Source organism: Rhynchophorus ferrugineus, unplaced genomic scaffold, assembly GCF_030347505.1.
Source record: "Rhynchophorus ferrugineus isolate W39M unplaced genomic scaffold, kcgeb_rfMv2 rfM3, whole genome shotgun sequence".
In the NCBI taxonomy this organism is placed as follows: Eukaryota; Metazoa; Arthropoda; class Insecta; order Coleoptera; family Curculionidae; genus Rhynchophorus; species Rhynchophorus ferrugineus.
This window is the reverse complement of record NW_027472582.1, coordinates 15,706,588-15,724,206: the sequence shown is the minus strand read 5'-3', so window position 1 is coordinate 15,724,206 and position 17,619 is coordinate 15,706,588. Positions and strand designations below refer to the sequence as shown.

The window sequence follows — 17,619 nt, the reverse complement described above, 5'->3', positions numbered from 1 at the left end:
CAGTACAAGAATTTTGAAGCTCTCTTAGATACCCTGCATGAATCAATATTTAAATTTATTGTAATCTAACGTATTTATGATATTAGCTCAAAATGTTCCTTGGGAGATTCGAAATGCTTCACTATTGATGCTGAGTAAAATCTTCTTTATTAATATAATTATTTCAATGTGTGCCTAAAGCTTTATAAAATAGTAAAACACCTCTTTTAAGATACTTTTTAGATAATACAAATAAATGTCTCTTAGCACATATATTCAAAATAGACAGCAGAGACAGTGCCCTACACCATTCATCCAAATTTGACCACCTTTAAGTGATTGTCCACGCCGTTTATATTTTACAATGTATTTACTTAAAATATTTATATTGCTAAACTTAATAGTTTTAACCAGCTTAATGATGTTCAGCACAGCACAGTCTCAATTTTTGAGGTTTAACGAAAATATAATTTAATTTTTCCTCAGTTGTAACTACATAAAGCGAAAAAAAACCAAAAAGAAACGTAGACGTAATATAAACATATATATTTACTACCAAATATTAATAATAAATATGCGTGGTCAAAACCTAAAAAAAATACACTATCTGATTTTTCCTATTAGTTCCAAAACTCATAAAAACACGTGTTAAGTTTTTGCTGGTGATTGAAACTATATTCGAAAGAATTTAAGGATTTTGTAATTGAAAAATGATTTTCTTTCGTTTAAATTATCTTTTATGACTACAAGAATTTAACGAAAAATTATATGCGTAAAAAAGCAACCAATGCTTTTTAATGTGAATAGAACATAACCCCGCGATAAAACTTTGGCACACTACATCATTTCAGCTCTTATTAAAAATAAATTTCTGGCTTTTAGATCCTACGATCCATGTAAATATTGCAAAAAAAATACTTGTCGCTCAAACAACGTAACAAAACTATAGCCCAGCTGGGAAAACAAATAAAAGAATTAATCATTATTTTTAATATTTGTATCAGTAATACATTCTGTACGTACATTCTCGTCTATTTATCACAACTTCTGTCAGTTTCCTCGGCAGCGTTTCATATAGGTTTTTAACATAATCTCGATCTTGTCTTGAACTTACTCCACCCATCTTGGATCGCTCTTCTTAGTTCTTTACTTTAAACCACTGTCCTAATCACTTTAAAACTTTAAAATATGAATATTGTGTTGTGGAAAATTCGAAGAAAAAACGAATTTTGTAGTATAAATATTATCTTAATTAACTTATGCTCTTAATTTTCCCAAAAATAAATTGTATTGTAACTAATATACTATTAAATCATGATAGTAAGTGATAAGATGTCTTGGTCTATAAAAATATTGTCTCCAATTATTTTTGATAAATAATTATAATGCTCATTGACATTGAATATTTTATTCTAAATATCCTGAAATGTTTCTTAAGCCACTGGTTATCTTAACAATATTAACAAAGTTTCCCAGATTGTGTCTGATTTTCTTAATAACCCGTAACAATTAATCGATCTATAATTCATAATCCCAGAACTCACTCGAAAAGACCCCCAAAAGAATAAATTACCGTTTTTTCTGCTGTTGCCCGTTCCGTTCCTGCTACCCCCTGCCGCGTATAATTTCTGTTTAACTTCGGCCAAATTGTTACGACTTAACTTCGACCGGGGGAACGGTCTTTTTTCCGCGTCCTCTGGAGTCCCCTCGTCTCAGTCAATTTTGTAAACTCGAATTAAGAGGGCGCTGCCTAAAACGTTCGCCGATTACCATAAATAAATGAAAGTGTTCTTTTATCGTTACGGGAACGATATCAAGAGGTTATTTTAGAGTTTGATCCCCCTGGTCTTTATGCGATTAGGGTGGCGGTGAAGAGGGTGGTGCAGTTTTTAGAGTGGGGGTTGAGTGTCGTAAGTCGGACTTGTTTGAACATGATAAAAGTCTGGTGTGGGTAGGAGAGCGCGCGTTTAGAGCGGTCTGGGTTGGTGTAGATAAGGGAAATCCAATATTTATAAAGTGGAACAGTTGCTAACTATACTATGGTGGCTAGAAATTTCTAGTTTTCTTCGTTGCAGTAAAGACTCGTGAAAATTAGTCCCGGTCTTCGTTACTGCGTTTGTTTTGTAATAAAGGATGAAATTTAGGAAATGTTGATACGTAAGGTGAACCAAAAGCCTCACCTTTTCCATAAATGTCTTAAAAACTGGCCTGGTTTAGTATATTATTGTATCTTAAGAGTATATTTTTTAAAAATATAAAATTGTATAAGCTTGTGAGCTTTTTAGTATGGTTACTTAAGTGTGACTTTAATTTTTACTCTCTTGTAATTGGTTAACATAATGTTTTACATTATATTGCATATATTTTAATTTTTCAACAGTTGTTCAACCGTTTTGAAGATAAATTTACTTTTAAGATATACCTACAAAAAAAGTAAGAAACAAATCCTGATTCTGTGATGGCCATTTGCTATTTTTTACATATTTTAAAGTCTCCTTTTACGAACTATAGGTTTATCTGGACTGGACCTACTCATTAACGTGGGCTCCGAACCACGGTCTGGCTACTGACCAACTTAGAAATCATCCCAGAAGACATCAGGTCTTACCCAGCCTGGTTACTGGCATGACTGGAATCATTTTCCTTGTCAGATTTTACACTCTTGTCTAGGAAAATCACAAATATTAAATAATCACAGACATTATTTACGACCATGCCACAGCAGGATTGGAACCCGCGGGTATCACATCCGTCCTGTTGGCTTAGCCACTATTATTTCTTTTAATATTATTTTGTGACCACAATTTTCATTGGTACTGTCATTAGGAGTATGAAATAATGCCCCAGATTGTTGGAACAATACCCTTGAAATTAAATTTTCTTGAGATTTTGTAATGTTAGTGCGAAAATGTTCTGTAGTATCGTAAAAACTTTGGGCAATTCACACATTAAATACTATGGGTACATTTTCTTTGTTATTGCTATTATTTGTTTTGTAGTTGTATGAAAAATAAGACAAACCTAGTAGACTGTAATTTAAATAATATCAAATTTAATTCATTAAATAATAATCGGAAATTTTAACAGTTACGAATAAATCTTAATTTCAATATTATCTTAATCACAACTTAATAAATAATTTAAAAAAACATTATTATTTAATAATTATTTCAAAAAAATGTTAATGTACACATAGTTAAATATCATTATAATTAAAAAAAATACATCATAACCGGTTTTATTAAGTTTTGTTCCTTAATTATTATTAATTAATTAACATTGTTTTATTATTCAATTAACGCTTTATTATTCATATTCATGCCTTTTTATTTTTTTTATATCATAAAATATTTAATAACAACCTTTTATCTAAAATTATACAAAGGTATTTTATAAAACATAAAAATATTGTCAAACATAAAAAATTAATACACCACTTAATAATAATTTCATTTAACACATACGTAGACATATTAATTATGCAATAAATCACAAATAAAACTAATAGCCGGTGCGTTACGATCTCATAAATTTCGTAAAATAATTCTAAAGACTCAATTTACATTTTAACCGAAAAAAAAACAGAAATGACGCCAATAAACCATTAACAGTTGAACGTAATCAGAATCGACTTTTTTCTTGACAGCTCCAACATGTTTATGACTGAAATATTTTCGGTATTGGCTACTGCTTTAACCGAACTGATAAGATAAATAGTTTCAGATATAGAGAGATTGCGACTCGAATCAAAGGCGTGTTACTACATAAATTTGTGGATATGACATTTCGTTCTAAGCTGTTGGGTCAGTTTTTCTCCCTGGGTCACTATGGAAATGGTGTTAATGAGTATTAAGTCGCTCGTGTAGTCGGAATGTTCGATAGGGGGTAATTAATAGGGTTGGTATAACCTTAGGTAATAATTTTGATAGGTTTTCTGTTCAAATAATTAAATAGCTTGAGTTTTATCTTAATGATATAATGGTAAAAGAAATTTTAGTTTTTTGGGTTGATATTATACACCACTGGCTGGCGATTATTTATTTCTAATCTGACAGACGTGACTGAGACAATTGTTTATTTATTTTATCACAAACCGGTACCATTGATTCAAGAACTAGAGATTGGTTTTTTTGACATTTGTTTAAAATCGTTATGATGATATTTTAACACAATATAAAATTAAAAACGTCATAAACTCTGTTTTTATAGAAACATTGTTCAGTTGTCACTTTAGTAATTAATCACTATTGGCAGCAGTCTTCTGTAACCCCCGACAATACCAATACATGTCCTTAGGTGTTAGGTGTTAACAGCCTAAAATAGTGTTTTGAACCCAAATCCTAATCGGTTTGTGTATGTATATGTATATTTTTATATCTCTAACAAAATCACATCCACGAGAGTCACTATTTATATTTCAGGAATAGGAAAAAAACAAATAGTTAAGCTGCGAATATATTTTTATTGTTTTTCAAAGTATTCACCACGATGATCAATATACTTTTGCATACGCTTAAACTAATTTTCAATGAATTTATTCCATTCCGAATAAGGTATATCCAAAACATGATTTTTGAACGCTTCAATAGCTTCTTCGGGCGATGAAAATCGTTGATCACGCAGTTTATTCTTCACGGATGGGAACAAAAGAAGTCATTGGGTGCCAAATTAGGGCTATACGGCGGATGACCCATCAATTCGATATTTTGAGTACTCAGATAGTCTCTTGTTTGAGCCAATGTGTGAGAGCTCGCATTGTCATGATGAAGAACAATCCTGCGTCTCTTGTTTGTTTTCCCTATTTCGCCGAAGACTTCTGGTAAACAAATGGTTGTGTACCGATCAGAATTTACTGTTATACCACGATCCTCTAGAGGCACTGTTGCAATAGACCAGTTATTGGATTATATCTTTTATTGGATTTGGTTCATCTTAGGACACCCATACAGCCGACTGCTGCTTACTTTCGGGCTCATACGAATATATCTATAATTCGTCACCTGTCACGATTTTATAAACGTCTTTCGAAGCACCGCGATTGAATTTCTTAAGCATTTTTTGCACCAATGGACACGAGCCTTTTTTTAGCGATTGTCAAATTGTGTGGGACGCACAGCTGGTGGTTCTGGCACAACAGCCGATTTTGGACGACCTTCACGAAACTCGTCGGACAAGGAATCGACCTCAATTGAATTCACTAAACCAGCGATGCACGGTAGTTTTTGATGGAGCTTCGGCCAAAAGTCAAATTAAGTTGATTGATGCACTCTTATTGTAATAATCCACGTCAAAAATCCGTGTAATCTTCAATGAGATTATTTAAGTCTTACTGACTCAATGTATGCGGTTAATTACAATTTGGTGGTGATCAAAGTTTTCCGCCAAGTTCTTCTTATTTCACACCGTTTTCGTTCTCTACTTCCAATTTTGGATTAAGTAGTAACTGTTTCATTCAACAATGTTTTATAAGCTCCTATTTATATGAAATATATATGTTGAGCCCATGAGTTATCCGTGTAACGAAAATAATGTTCGTATATAACGAGATTCACAAAAGTCAAATATATTACCGCGATGGACACGGTAGTTACCAAAAATCACGACAAGTTGACAAGACATAGTTTGGATATGTTTTTTGAATAAAAAGTGAACGAATTCCTTATAGGCTTTTGTGGTAAATAGACCTATTGGCTAGAAGACGAAGCTCTGTAAAACATATGGCTGAAGATCGTAGAAAACAATCTGAAACATAAATATTATCCGAAGACGAAGAGCATTCTGTATAGACAAGAAAAATTACAGAAGACAATTTGATGACATTAATCGATGAAACTATGAATGGGGTTCGCTATCAAATGAGAAAAAGTCGGAATACAAACAAAGAAACAACAATATTATTCTTCAGCATGATAACGCTCGACCACAGTTTGCAAAACCGGTGAAAATATTTGGAAACATTAAAACGGGAAGTGCTCTTTCTCCGCTGTATTCTCCATGATTGTATTCTCCTTGCTCCTTCTGATTACTAATTGTTCCGACATATGAGTTTAGCTTCTTATCAAGATACCAAAAATGAGTCGATTCGTTGATAGATTCAAAAGATACATCGTTCTTTCGAAATGTTATCCGTAACTGCCTGAAAAATGGGGCAAAGTAGCGATTATTGATAGACAATACTTTGAATAAAATACATTTTACCGGTTTTTATAACTTCGAATCTTTAAAAAAAATCCTTTAAACTAATTTATAGTCCATAGAAAATATAAAATGTTACTTGCGTCCGTAAAACTATAGATAATTAGTAATTTTAAAGTGATTTTCGGATTCGTGAATTCCAAATATGAAAATAAATAATAGTAGGCTGTTTATGAGTCGGAAACATGTTCATAATGGGAAAAAATGTTGTAAAATTATTAAATTAAATAGATAATAATAATATTAAAATCAGACTAAAAATAACCAGCAATTCCTACTTAAATCCATCAAGTTCTTTCACTGGCACCAAACCATCCTGTCATTCGGACTCTATTCGAATAAGCCCCGATATATTAATTATAATTAACCGATCCTGCATTGCCATGAAAACAAACGAACCTCGATGCCGAAAATAGAAGTTAGCGTAGTAAAAACGTTATTTTTAGCGTTTCCGTAATCCGCGACGGCGCTCTACAAAAATCCCCATTTAACGAGCTCCAGGTCATATATCGCCGAACGAGCGGATTTATACGTTCTGACGACCATTGCGCTGGGAAATATGGCTGACCCGGGAGGCAGGAAGGTCGTAAATGCTCTTAAAAATTCCCGCGGACCGTCGTAAAATAAACAACTTGCCCGGAGAAGATTTTTTGCTCTTCGTTCCTCCATATTTTTTTTGCCCTAGCTCCGGTTTTGTTGTTGCCAATCGGAGGGTGATTTCGGGTCGAGGGGATCCAGAGTTTTATCGGTCTGGGCGAGACGAACTATCCGGATGAGTCGTTAAATTAAAAACTACCGCAAGGGTTCGACCAGAAACATAGTTTGGCCGCATTCGACTAAGAAAAAGAACCGAAATATCGTACGATCTTAAATATCTAACAAAAAACATTCTTTTGTTTTTTCCATGGATAACCACTAAATATATTACATAAAAACAGTTATTGTCAAGAAAAGATTATAAACCAGTATAAACTTTCACAGCTTTGAACAAACGACATGGAATTATACAGTAATATCATTCATAGAAATAAGAAAATGTGTGTTATTTTAAATTTGGAAATAATCTGTGGGACATAATTTTTCTAACATAAATCCAATTACTTGTTTTGAATTCCTTATTCCATTGTTAAACCACTGTCTATTGATATGATTGTCGAACACGTCACTTAGTGATAGTATGCATACTGTTTACGCTTAAATGCTAGTGAATAGTGATTTTAAAAGAAATGTATGAAAACATGAAACTAATTTTAGACTTAAGCAAATACAACTAATACAACTGGAAAGATTGTGTTGATTGCATTTAAAAGTTGTTGCTATATTACATAGACTACAAGGAAGTTTCATATTGTTATTTTCTCTGTTTGTGGGACAGTAGAGACACCAAAAAGCAAAAAATGGAGTAAAAGACTGGCCTTGTGGTAAATTAAAAGTTAAATTTGAAACTCTTATTCCTCAAGAAAATTTGATTATTCCCGCCTTGCATATAAAATTCAAAGCGATGGATAAAATGGTAAAGAATTCTTGTATTTGAAAACTGTTTCATGCTTGCTATGATGCTAAATTAAAATTTATTGCTAAATTATTTATGATGCTAAATTAAAAGAAGACTTTTTGTTGGTCCACATATAAGAAAACTTATAAAAACAATGAATTCGATGAAAATCTTACCACGAAATAATTAGCGGCTTTGTTAATCTCTAAAGAAAGTAGTTAATGGATTTTTAGGTAATCTTAAAGCTGAAAATGCCAAGTTTTTATCGAATAACTTGTTACAAAAATGTAAAACGATGGGGTGCAGAATGTTTTCAAAAGTACATTTTTTGCATTCCAATCTCGATGTTGCTCCTTGGAATGGTTCCCCCCTAATCTTGGAATGGTGAGTGACCAACAAGGTGAACGCTTTGACTAGGATATAAAACAGATAGAAGAGCGTTATCAAGGAAGATGGAATGCTAAAATGTTATATAATAAGCTGTTATAAATAAATAACTGTGATTTAAAATGTTTATATTCTATTTATTTATAATAATTTACTTAATCATAATTTTAAAATGCTACGTCTTAAAACAGTCTAACAAAGTTTAACAAAAAAGCCCTTTTTAAATCTTATAGAACAGAAAAAAATTCACAGAGTGTAATTAGTTAATGCAAATAAATATTAGAAATGTTTATAATATAAATATTCTAAATTACACACAAAGATATAAGTTGTATATTAAATAATATAATGTGTGTATAAGAAATTATATATTAATAATAAATCAGAATATGAAAATAAGTAATTAATTAATTAATTCCAATTATATTGGATCTTATTTGAATGCTGTTTATTATTTTCGAGTTTTCCAAGTTTTATTATATTATTAAAGGACTCTCGAAAATTTCTTGCTCCATATATAACAGGTCAATTGAAAAATCCCCGGCCTACCATAGTAAAACACAAAATTTTTTGGCAAAATTAGTTTTTTATTGAACATAATTCCCTTTCAAGGGTGATACACTGATTATAGCGACCCTCCAACTTTTCGATATCATTTTTATGGTACGATTTGTCCTTTGTTTTAAAATAGGCCTCAGTTTCGGCGATCACATCTTCATACGATGAAAATTTCTTCCCAGCGAGCATTCTTTTGAGATCTGAGAACAGAAAATAGTCGCTGGATGCCAAATCTGCAGAATACGGTGGATGAGGAAGCAATTGATTCTTGGATTTTGCCATCGTTTTCACTGACTTGTGACACGGTGCATTGTCTTAGTGAAGTTGCACATTCTTTTTCTTCAAATGCGACCGTTTTTCGGCAATTTCGTCCTTCAAATGGTCCAATAACGCTATGCAATAGTCCCTGTTGATGGTCCTTCCTTTTTCAAGGTAATCAATAAAAATTATTCCATGCGCATCCCAAAATACAGACGCCATAATCTTGCTTGTTTTCCCACGCTTTGGATCAAGTTCATCGTGTGCAGTCCACTAGGATCACTGTCGATTGGACTTCGGAATGAAATTATGGAGTCATGTTTCATCCATACTCTTGATCATCTTCAAACATTGGTCCCAATCATCAACTCTTCGTTGTTTTTGGTCAAAAGTTTTGGATGATGGTTGATTTTCCTGAGGCAGTGTCCGGAAACTCGGCATCAAGCCAAGTTTTTGCTTCAACAGTATTTTTTTCCTTCAAATAGCAAAATTTTATCAACACGCGAAATTCCTTTTTATCCTTTTTTTCACGATAACAAAAGTTGCTTCACTCAAAATGCTATAATTCACAAACTAATGATCCGACAGCTGTAAAATTGATACAGGCATCTTTGAGGGTTAGGACTAACTAAAAAACATATGGATTTAATTCTAGTAGCGCCATTTATCTGTCGGGGCCGGGGACTTTTCAATTGACCTGTTAAATTCGGTCAATTTTTTTCTCTCTTCAGTCGTTTTGCTTCGACTGGAGTGGTTATTATCTTCTAATTTCTCAGATATATTCATTCCAGGTTCCTTTAGGCTACTCTCTGATTGTTCTCCTCTCCGTTCTTGATTCCGAGATTATCTTTACCGGTGTGACATCCTCCATGCTCTGTGTGTGCCCACACCAACTGAGTTATCTCCTTTCTAAGTGCTCTTCCACTAATTCAATATTGAAACCTTTTCTTATCTCTTTATATCTCATCTTTGTTTATTTTATTTATTCTTTCTGTGTTTCATTTCTGCTGCTGTATCTAACTTTTATTTCTTGAATATTAAAGCTGATTTATAAATTCTTTTAGATGTAAGTCACACATTTCTATTTTAGTTTTATTTTATACTTCCATGTTATTAACGAATTCGATATTTATAGCGAAGTATAGGTTCATGGTTTTTTCAGTTATGGCGTTAATTTCCATCTTCTGGCTTCCACTATTTTCGATTTTCATACCCAGATACCTGATTGTGCTTACTTTATTACTCCATTTTTATATCTCAATTGAGATATTTAATACTCCTGACTCTTCTATCACCATAACTTTCAGTTTGATTTTATTCATTATCGTTCACTGGTAACTTAGTATCATATTTTCTATATGTTCAAGACTTTTTGTAGACTGGTTGATGGTTGTTATTATATCATCCACAAAAGCTCCTACAGGCATTTCTATTTTTTTATATGTTTAAGCCCTATGCGACATGACTAAACAGTATTAGACTTAAACCTCGACTTTATTTTAAGCCTGTTTTGCTTTTGAAGTTTTTTATAATATATCGCAGAAGGCACTGATATTTATAACGGGTATATGTTGAATTATTCTTACAATTTTGTTACTTACACATCCTTGTTCTAATAAAACTTATAATGTCTCTACCTACTTAAATGCCTTTTCCAAATCAAGGAATACTTAATTTATTTCTAAAGTATTTAATATTATTTAAAATAGAAGTCAATGGTATTAAGACGCTTTTTAAGACAATAAGGAATTTAATCAGAGTAGTAAAGGATACTTAGTATCATATATGCGCTATATATTTAGCTAACAAAGTCACAGTTGTTTTGATTAAGAAATAGAAGATAATTTTTTGAATATTTATTTTACTTGTATTCTTATATTTCGGCTGTCTCCTAGGTAATACTTTTTTTATAACAAAAACACTCATTGCTAAAATATAAACTGGCATAATGAAACAGTTTTTTCAATATGTTCATCATTATTTTTAATCATTCAAAGTATACTATTGATGAGTTTTGGACGAAACGGAAATCGAAATAAAAATATCTTGAATTTTAAATACCTACAATGCAATTACTTATGTTAATGTAATCATTATGTACAGAATAAATTTAAAAAATTAAAGTACCCCTGGTGGGACTCGAACCCACAATCCCCTGCTTAGGAGGCAGATGCCTTATCCATTAGGCCACAGGGGCTTCGTGTAACTTTTGATATACGCGGTATTTAAGATGGAGCAGTGAATATACTAATGAAAAACTATTTTTTTACAGAAGATACGGCACAAAGTGTGGCGGTTGCGGGCAAGGTATATCGCCATCGGATTTAGTGAGAAAAGCCAAGGACAAAGTGTTCCACTTAAACTGCTTCACATGCTTAGTCTGCCGAAAACAGTTGTCGACAGGAGAAGAATTATATGTGTTGGACGATAATAAATTTATTTGTAAAGAGGACTACATTAACGGACATAAAGCAGCCAGTATACCTCATCCGCAAGGTAAGTGTGTAGAAAATATGATTTTTTCCGAAAAATCTCGGGTCGAACGTCCACAGTTCAGCTGTTTCCCGCAGGAAACGACTGTCAGTGGGAAACCGTCCATGGACGGTTGTTTATAACAAGACATCTCTCCTGCTGAGAAAAACGCTGCATACCGAGGTGAAATCAACCGCGTGCACGTTATTCTTCCCATCGCAGGTGTACACCTTTACGACTTCATTTTAAAACGACTAATTGGCTGTTAGGTACTGTTTTTATAACGTCAAGAAAAATATATATGCCGGATGAAGACATGCAAAATAAGTTATTAACCGGTAACCGGTTAAAAATGCCAGTTAAATAATAATTTAATTGATACAAGGAATTAAAATTGCTAACAAACCCCTAAATGTTTTATTTCCAACTTTTTATGATCAGTATTCAGTTGCACGGAAAAAAAAAACAAAAGAATATAATTCTATTAGGCCTATATATTAGTTTCAAAGGAATTCTTCGAAAATTCGAAACCCTATTATGAAAAATCGATACAATTTATTTTATTCAAAGTATTGGCCAATGATAGCCGCTACATTTTTCCATCTTTCAGACATTTCTTGTCCCTATTAAGGTCGTTATTCGCGTAGTGGTCGGTTCAAATGAATGAATTGTAATCGACGAAGATCTCCATTGAAGGTTTCATTAGCTTTTGGCAGCTCATAGTACAATAAAACAACAACACTATCCGTTGTAAATCCTTTAAAATTTATTTATAGGTCTGAGATATTTTAGTTCCAACCAAATCATATTGAAAATTACGGGAGTCGGGTTTGTTTGTTTTTTTGTTTAATGATATAATTAATTAGTATAATTATACTATTACTATGCAATTATTAAATTACTCGTTTAATTATTTATTAATTATTTTATTATTTTTATTATTAATAATTTTCTTTTATTTCGTTTAATTATCTAAATAATAGACAATCGATAAAAAGACTAATTACACTCAGAAAAAAGTCAAATTTAATCAGGCTCATTTTACGTTTACGACTAGATATTTGCCTTGATTATACGCCAGTGTAAAATTGAAAATAATATTAATATTATAAGAAATAATGTACGGTTATTTATTTTATATTAAAAAATTGTTTAACAAGACAGTCATTAATTTAACTTTATAGATATATAGGAAAAGTAGTAAATAGTGGAATACCGTCTTTATTATTCTTTGTTCCATTCTAACTGCTTTGATAGTCTATTACTTGTAATTAGTCATTATTTAACAACTTCAGCCAAAAAATGTCAAAAACAAAGAGAATCCAGGACTAAAACAAATACTGTTAGCTTTATGTAATCAAAGCTGGCTGTGACAATTTCTGGGGAATTAATCCGTTCTGCTCCTTACCCCCGTTAGTAAACAATTCCGAAGATGTTGCCAGGTAAAGAGCCGTTCTATTTTCTCTATATCAAATTACTATTGTTTCTTATTAATTAAAATAATATCTTGGTAATATTTAAAGTGGTAAATTATTTTGCTATTTCAGTTTTTAATATTTAAACAATACGTTTGTTGTGGACATACATATTGATTGGTTAATTGTTACCGAATTTACAATATTTGGCAATACGAAAAAAATCCAACTATTTCGTAAACAAAATACAATACGACAACGTCGCGTGCTCGAAACCGAATCCCCCTCCCTCGACCGGCCCATCGATCGATTCGTTCGCGCCCACTCTGCCGGTCGCGCCGGCAGAGGGTCGCGCGTTTCGATTCGCGCTTGCGCCGCAAGTCCCGCCTTTTCCTGTCGATTTGCGCCAATGGACGGACGCCTCGATACCCGGCCGCGTCGTCTGACTCGCGACGCGCCGTATTGGGGGAAGTCCCCCTGACGACCACCCGTCGGGGGAAACGGACTCCGACGTCCTCGGAACGGAGGAGAATCGTCAAAGCAGGTGCTGATCCAGCGACTCGATATTTTATGTATGGGGTCGTATACGTGGAGGTTTCCGAAGCGATCAACAGATCAATACTTCGGGGTTTTAAGTTTTGTTCGCGTCTCTCGCTGTCTATCAGAGTATCGTTTGAAATATTTAATTGATTTTCTGTCAGAATTCGTTGTGTATATAGTTGAACATTTAAATATTCAATTACGTAAATATTTCAATGTTAGGAATAAGAAATAACATTATCTTCGTTAGTACTAACCTGGTACTTCTTATGAATTATCTATTTTTAATTCTTTTGGATGAAAATGGATAACAAGAAAAAAATTTCTTACCCCTCGCCTTGCTTGGTTCATTTAACTTTATCCACGAAATCAGTTTTTATCTTTAAAAACTGATTTTTCTTATTAAAAATTACATTTTATGCTGTGTATCTTTATATATTCACATTATTTATATCTACTTTGTCTGTTTTGTTCTTGCTTTTATTTATTTATTTTATTTAAGTTTTCATTGTTGCCATTGTTTTAACATTTTCAACAATATTATTTGTTCTACTAATTTTTATTTTTCTACAGTGATCCTAATTTTATACCTGTAACACATCTACACTCTATACTTGATTTATTGCTGTCAAAATGTTAGTAATATATTTGTTAGATAAGAGCTTTTAAGTACCATCTTCTAACTATGTGGCATGAGTAATCTTGCTGTGCACTTCTCAACCAACAGTCTTCTGTTACTTTTACAAGCTTACTGATGTCAAATCATAACAGTGTCCAAATCTCACAGCTACACATAAAAATTGGTAAGATAACCGTTCGAAAGCGGAAGATTTTAATCTTGATTGTAATAGTTCCTCTTGTCTTCCACACTCACCATCCTCAAGAAGTGGAAACTCCTCTAGTTTGGCGATTAAATAATGTTTCCACGGCAGCTTTGATCATTTCTGCAGACACTTCGTGGACCCCAGCGGTCTTACCATACTTTAGGTAATAACTTGATTGAATTTTACTCTAATCATATTTTTAAAAAATTAACCCATATTTGGTTATCTAGATAACAAAAAATACAACCAACTTTAGAAATAAATATGGAGACTCGACATACATAGGGAATTGCATTACTGTCTTCAGAGCAAAGTCAGCAGGTCAGCCCATCGTATATCATATTTATCGCACTGACTGTCACAGCTCTCTATTAATCACAATGTTAATATTAAAATGGTCATTTCATATTTCGAGACTCTTTCCGATAAAATCGTCTTATGTCCTTATGTTTATTACCACCCCATCTAATAAATAGCGTGCTGTTGTTAACCTGTCACAACGTTGGTATAAATAGATTAGGTTGTTGGTTCGTGGACGCATTAAAGCGAATATTTCGTATACAACACACGCAATAACCTGCTATTTATACCTTGAGGAACTCAGCAGGCGTGTAGTTATGTTTTTCGAACTTATAATACATTTGTATCTATTGGATGTTTAGTTAATTATATTTAGAATATCTCAGATTGCCATGGAAATTAAAAAAAAAACAGATTTTCATGTTCGTTTGTCTCTGTCAATTTAATTTTTTAAAATATTTTAAAAAATAGCTTAAAAAGATATAATGCTTTACATAAAATGAAATATTAATGATGTAATCAAAATAATTACACCATAAAAGAAGAGTTCATTTGTTAGTAAAATTTGCAATGCAACTAATACTTGCTATAATAAATATTCGGTTTTTACCAAATTTATGATCTACACTATAATAATTATACAGTATCATCAGATATAACACGAATATTTAGATTTCTGTCTATATCTAGAATTAGCTGCATCATTTTATTTCCGATTGAAAGTTTGTCTTGGTCCTATTTCTTTGCTTGTATACAACATGCTTGCAGATGTCCGAATGTGGCACAGTCTTCATCCAATATAGACGAATTTAGGAAATTATTTCTCCCATTTTTAATACGATCTTTCTTCCATTCTTCTTTCCAAGTCTTTTTTCGAAGATGGTCCATTCAACTTAAAAAAACTCTAGTAGCTTGACTGATTTGGTTTTTAAATTCAACCAAGAATACCACTTTCTTCTGATTTAGTACTAATCCTAATTACACCTGCAGTTAGCACTAACTCAAATCCCTTAGTATATACTAATTTCTTATAATATGGCAAAATGGAAACATGATGTGGCTTTGATAGAACTCGAATTATAAATCTATTTTCGCCCAAGAAGATGTCTTTGCGTACCCATCTAGTTGAGTTGAGAATTCCATTTGGTTGTAACAACTGATAATATACTACACTTTGCTGGTCCCACTATATTCACAGCAGTACTTTATTACCATGAATATACTGCTTCGATGCCCATATGGGTAGCATTCCTGGACCAACCCGCATCTTTTTGTACGTGGGATTTCTTTATTGCGTTAGTCATAATCCGTCATGGAAATCTTTTTTTTGCCTGTTGAGAAATGAAACCGCTGAAATTGTTTTTTTAGTAGATTTATGTGGTAAGTCCGTCGTTTCCATCCTTTTGGATCTTTCCCATCAGTCGTTTCCATCCTTTTGGATCTTTCCCATCACGTGTACGCATCTTGAAACAGTTTGTTCAATACGTCTTGCAATTATTTATCTTCGTATTTTGTGATCCTTCTGATTGTTCTTTCTCATTAACATCAAAATCACCTCTTTTAGATTATTGAAATTAAAACATAAAAAGAGATATGTTCGAGCAGCAGCACTATAAATTTCTAAATGGATTGGATAAAAGACCTAATAATTATACCTAGTTCAGCAATAAATAAGAAAATATTGAATCATAAAATACTGATTATATAGATCTCTTCTTTACGTTTATCTGATATTGTGATAGAATATAATAATAAATTTTGTTCGTAAAGTGAACATATTTCAACATTCTTCTCATTTCTTGACTAGAATACCAACAAATAATTGGAACTGATAACATTTATTCGTGTTATAATATAGTTTGTCTGTTAATTTATCAGTCATAAATAGTTGGACAAACATTTTGACTTTCTGTTTTATTTTTTTCCCTTTTATACTCTCTTTTTTACTTCATTACTCTTTCTTTATTGCGGTTGTATGTGTCACATATCTTGTAACCATCCTAGATAATTCCAATTCAGTTATTTCACTAAAATTATTTTTCGCAAATTAATTAATTAGGTAGAAAGGAATAATAGAAGAATAAAAGATGTATATGTAATAAAGATGGATGTATAAAAATGGATGTAATATTATTTGTATGTATTTTATTGTATTGTATTTGTATGTATTGTTGTTTTGTCCAAGATCAGTGGAAGAATATGTTTAAAATGATCCAAATATTTCGCTTAGTAAAAGGTACAACAGTATAATACCAAAATTGAAAAATTACTCTAGGTTTTGTCTATGTTGACATTTTTAGATTGGTGGTCGGCAAAATATAAAAAAAACAATAATGGAATGATTTTTTTATATATTTTGCCCACCACCAATCTAAAAATATCAATATTATTCCATCTTAGTGGAATGATTGTATTACGCAAGATTGAAAAGGGCAGGTTAAACAATCAAGTCTATAAACAACTACTATTGTTGGCTAATATGCTGAATTTAGACACGGTAGCATAGACACTGCCGCTTCTGAATCAATGCAGTTCTTTCAGAAATATATATATATATATATATATATATATATATATATATATATATATATATATATATATATATAAGCTCCAAGAATATCATTCTATGAAATTATATGTTTTTACTGTGAAAACCGTCCGTATAATTTACATCAACAATAAATCATTTAATACGATACGTTATCGCACACGCAACATAATTAATAACAACTTATTTTACATAGAAACGTGATGAATACCGCCGATGAATTCGTCATGAAAAAATAGCGTTAATAAAAGCGCCCCCCTCGTCGTTCCTTTTTTTCTCTCGGGTTTTTGTTGGTGGCCGCCGCCACTTATTATTTTGATTTATTTTTATGGAGATTGTCATTCGAAAACGGCCAGAATACTAATGGATTATTTTAACGGGTTCCGCGGTGTGTGAAATCGCTCGGTAGCGTGCGCAGTGACATATCAAAGAAACGTACAAATTGGCCGATAAAGTAATCGTTGAAACAAATGCATACACTCTTAATTTTCTTGTATAAATGGCGTTTCAACAGTAATTATACGAGTTGAATTACGGTATAATTTTTATTGCTACCATTATTATGTATGAGTTTGTATCAGACTAAATCTAGAAACCCGTGGAACTTTTTTATTATTACATTTAGTAGTTCCACCTCTGCACAGGGGG

At 32.2% G+C, this 17,619-nt stretch overlaps 1 protein-coding gene and 1 non-coding gene across 3 annotated transcripts in view; one reads left to right on the top strand and one right to left on the bottom strand.

Annotated features, from left to right (window-relative positions):
* Lim1 (LIM homeobox 1) overlaps positions 1-17,619 on the top strand; it is a 113,439-nt gene that overhangs the window by 22,230 nt on the left and 73,590 nt on the right. For both annotated transcript variants that reach the window (XM_076401085.1, XM_076401084.1), the window contains exon 3: positions 11,145-11,368. In XM_076401085.1, coding sequence (XP_076257200.1) covers positions 11,145-11,368 — 224 coding nt within the window. The remainder of the gene's footprint in view (positions 1-11,144; positions 11,369-17,619) is intronic.
* TRNAR-CCU (transfer RNA arginine (anticodon CCU)) lies at positions 10,997-11,069 on the bottom strand. The gene has a single exon. It is a non-coding gene; the product is annotated as a tRNA-Arg (tRNA).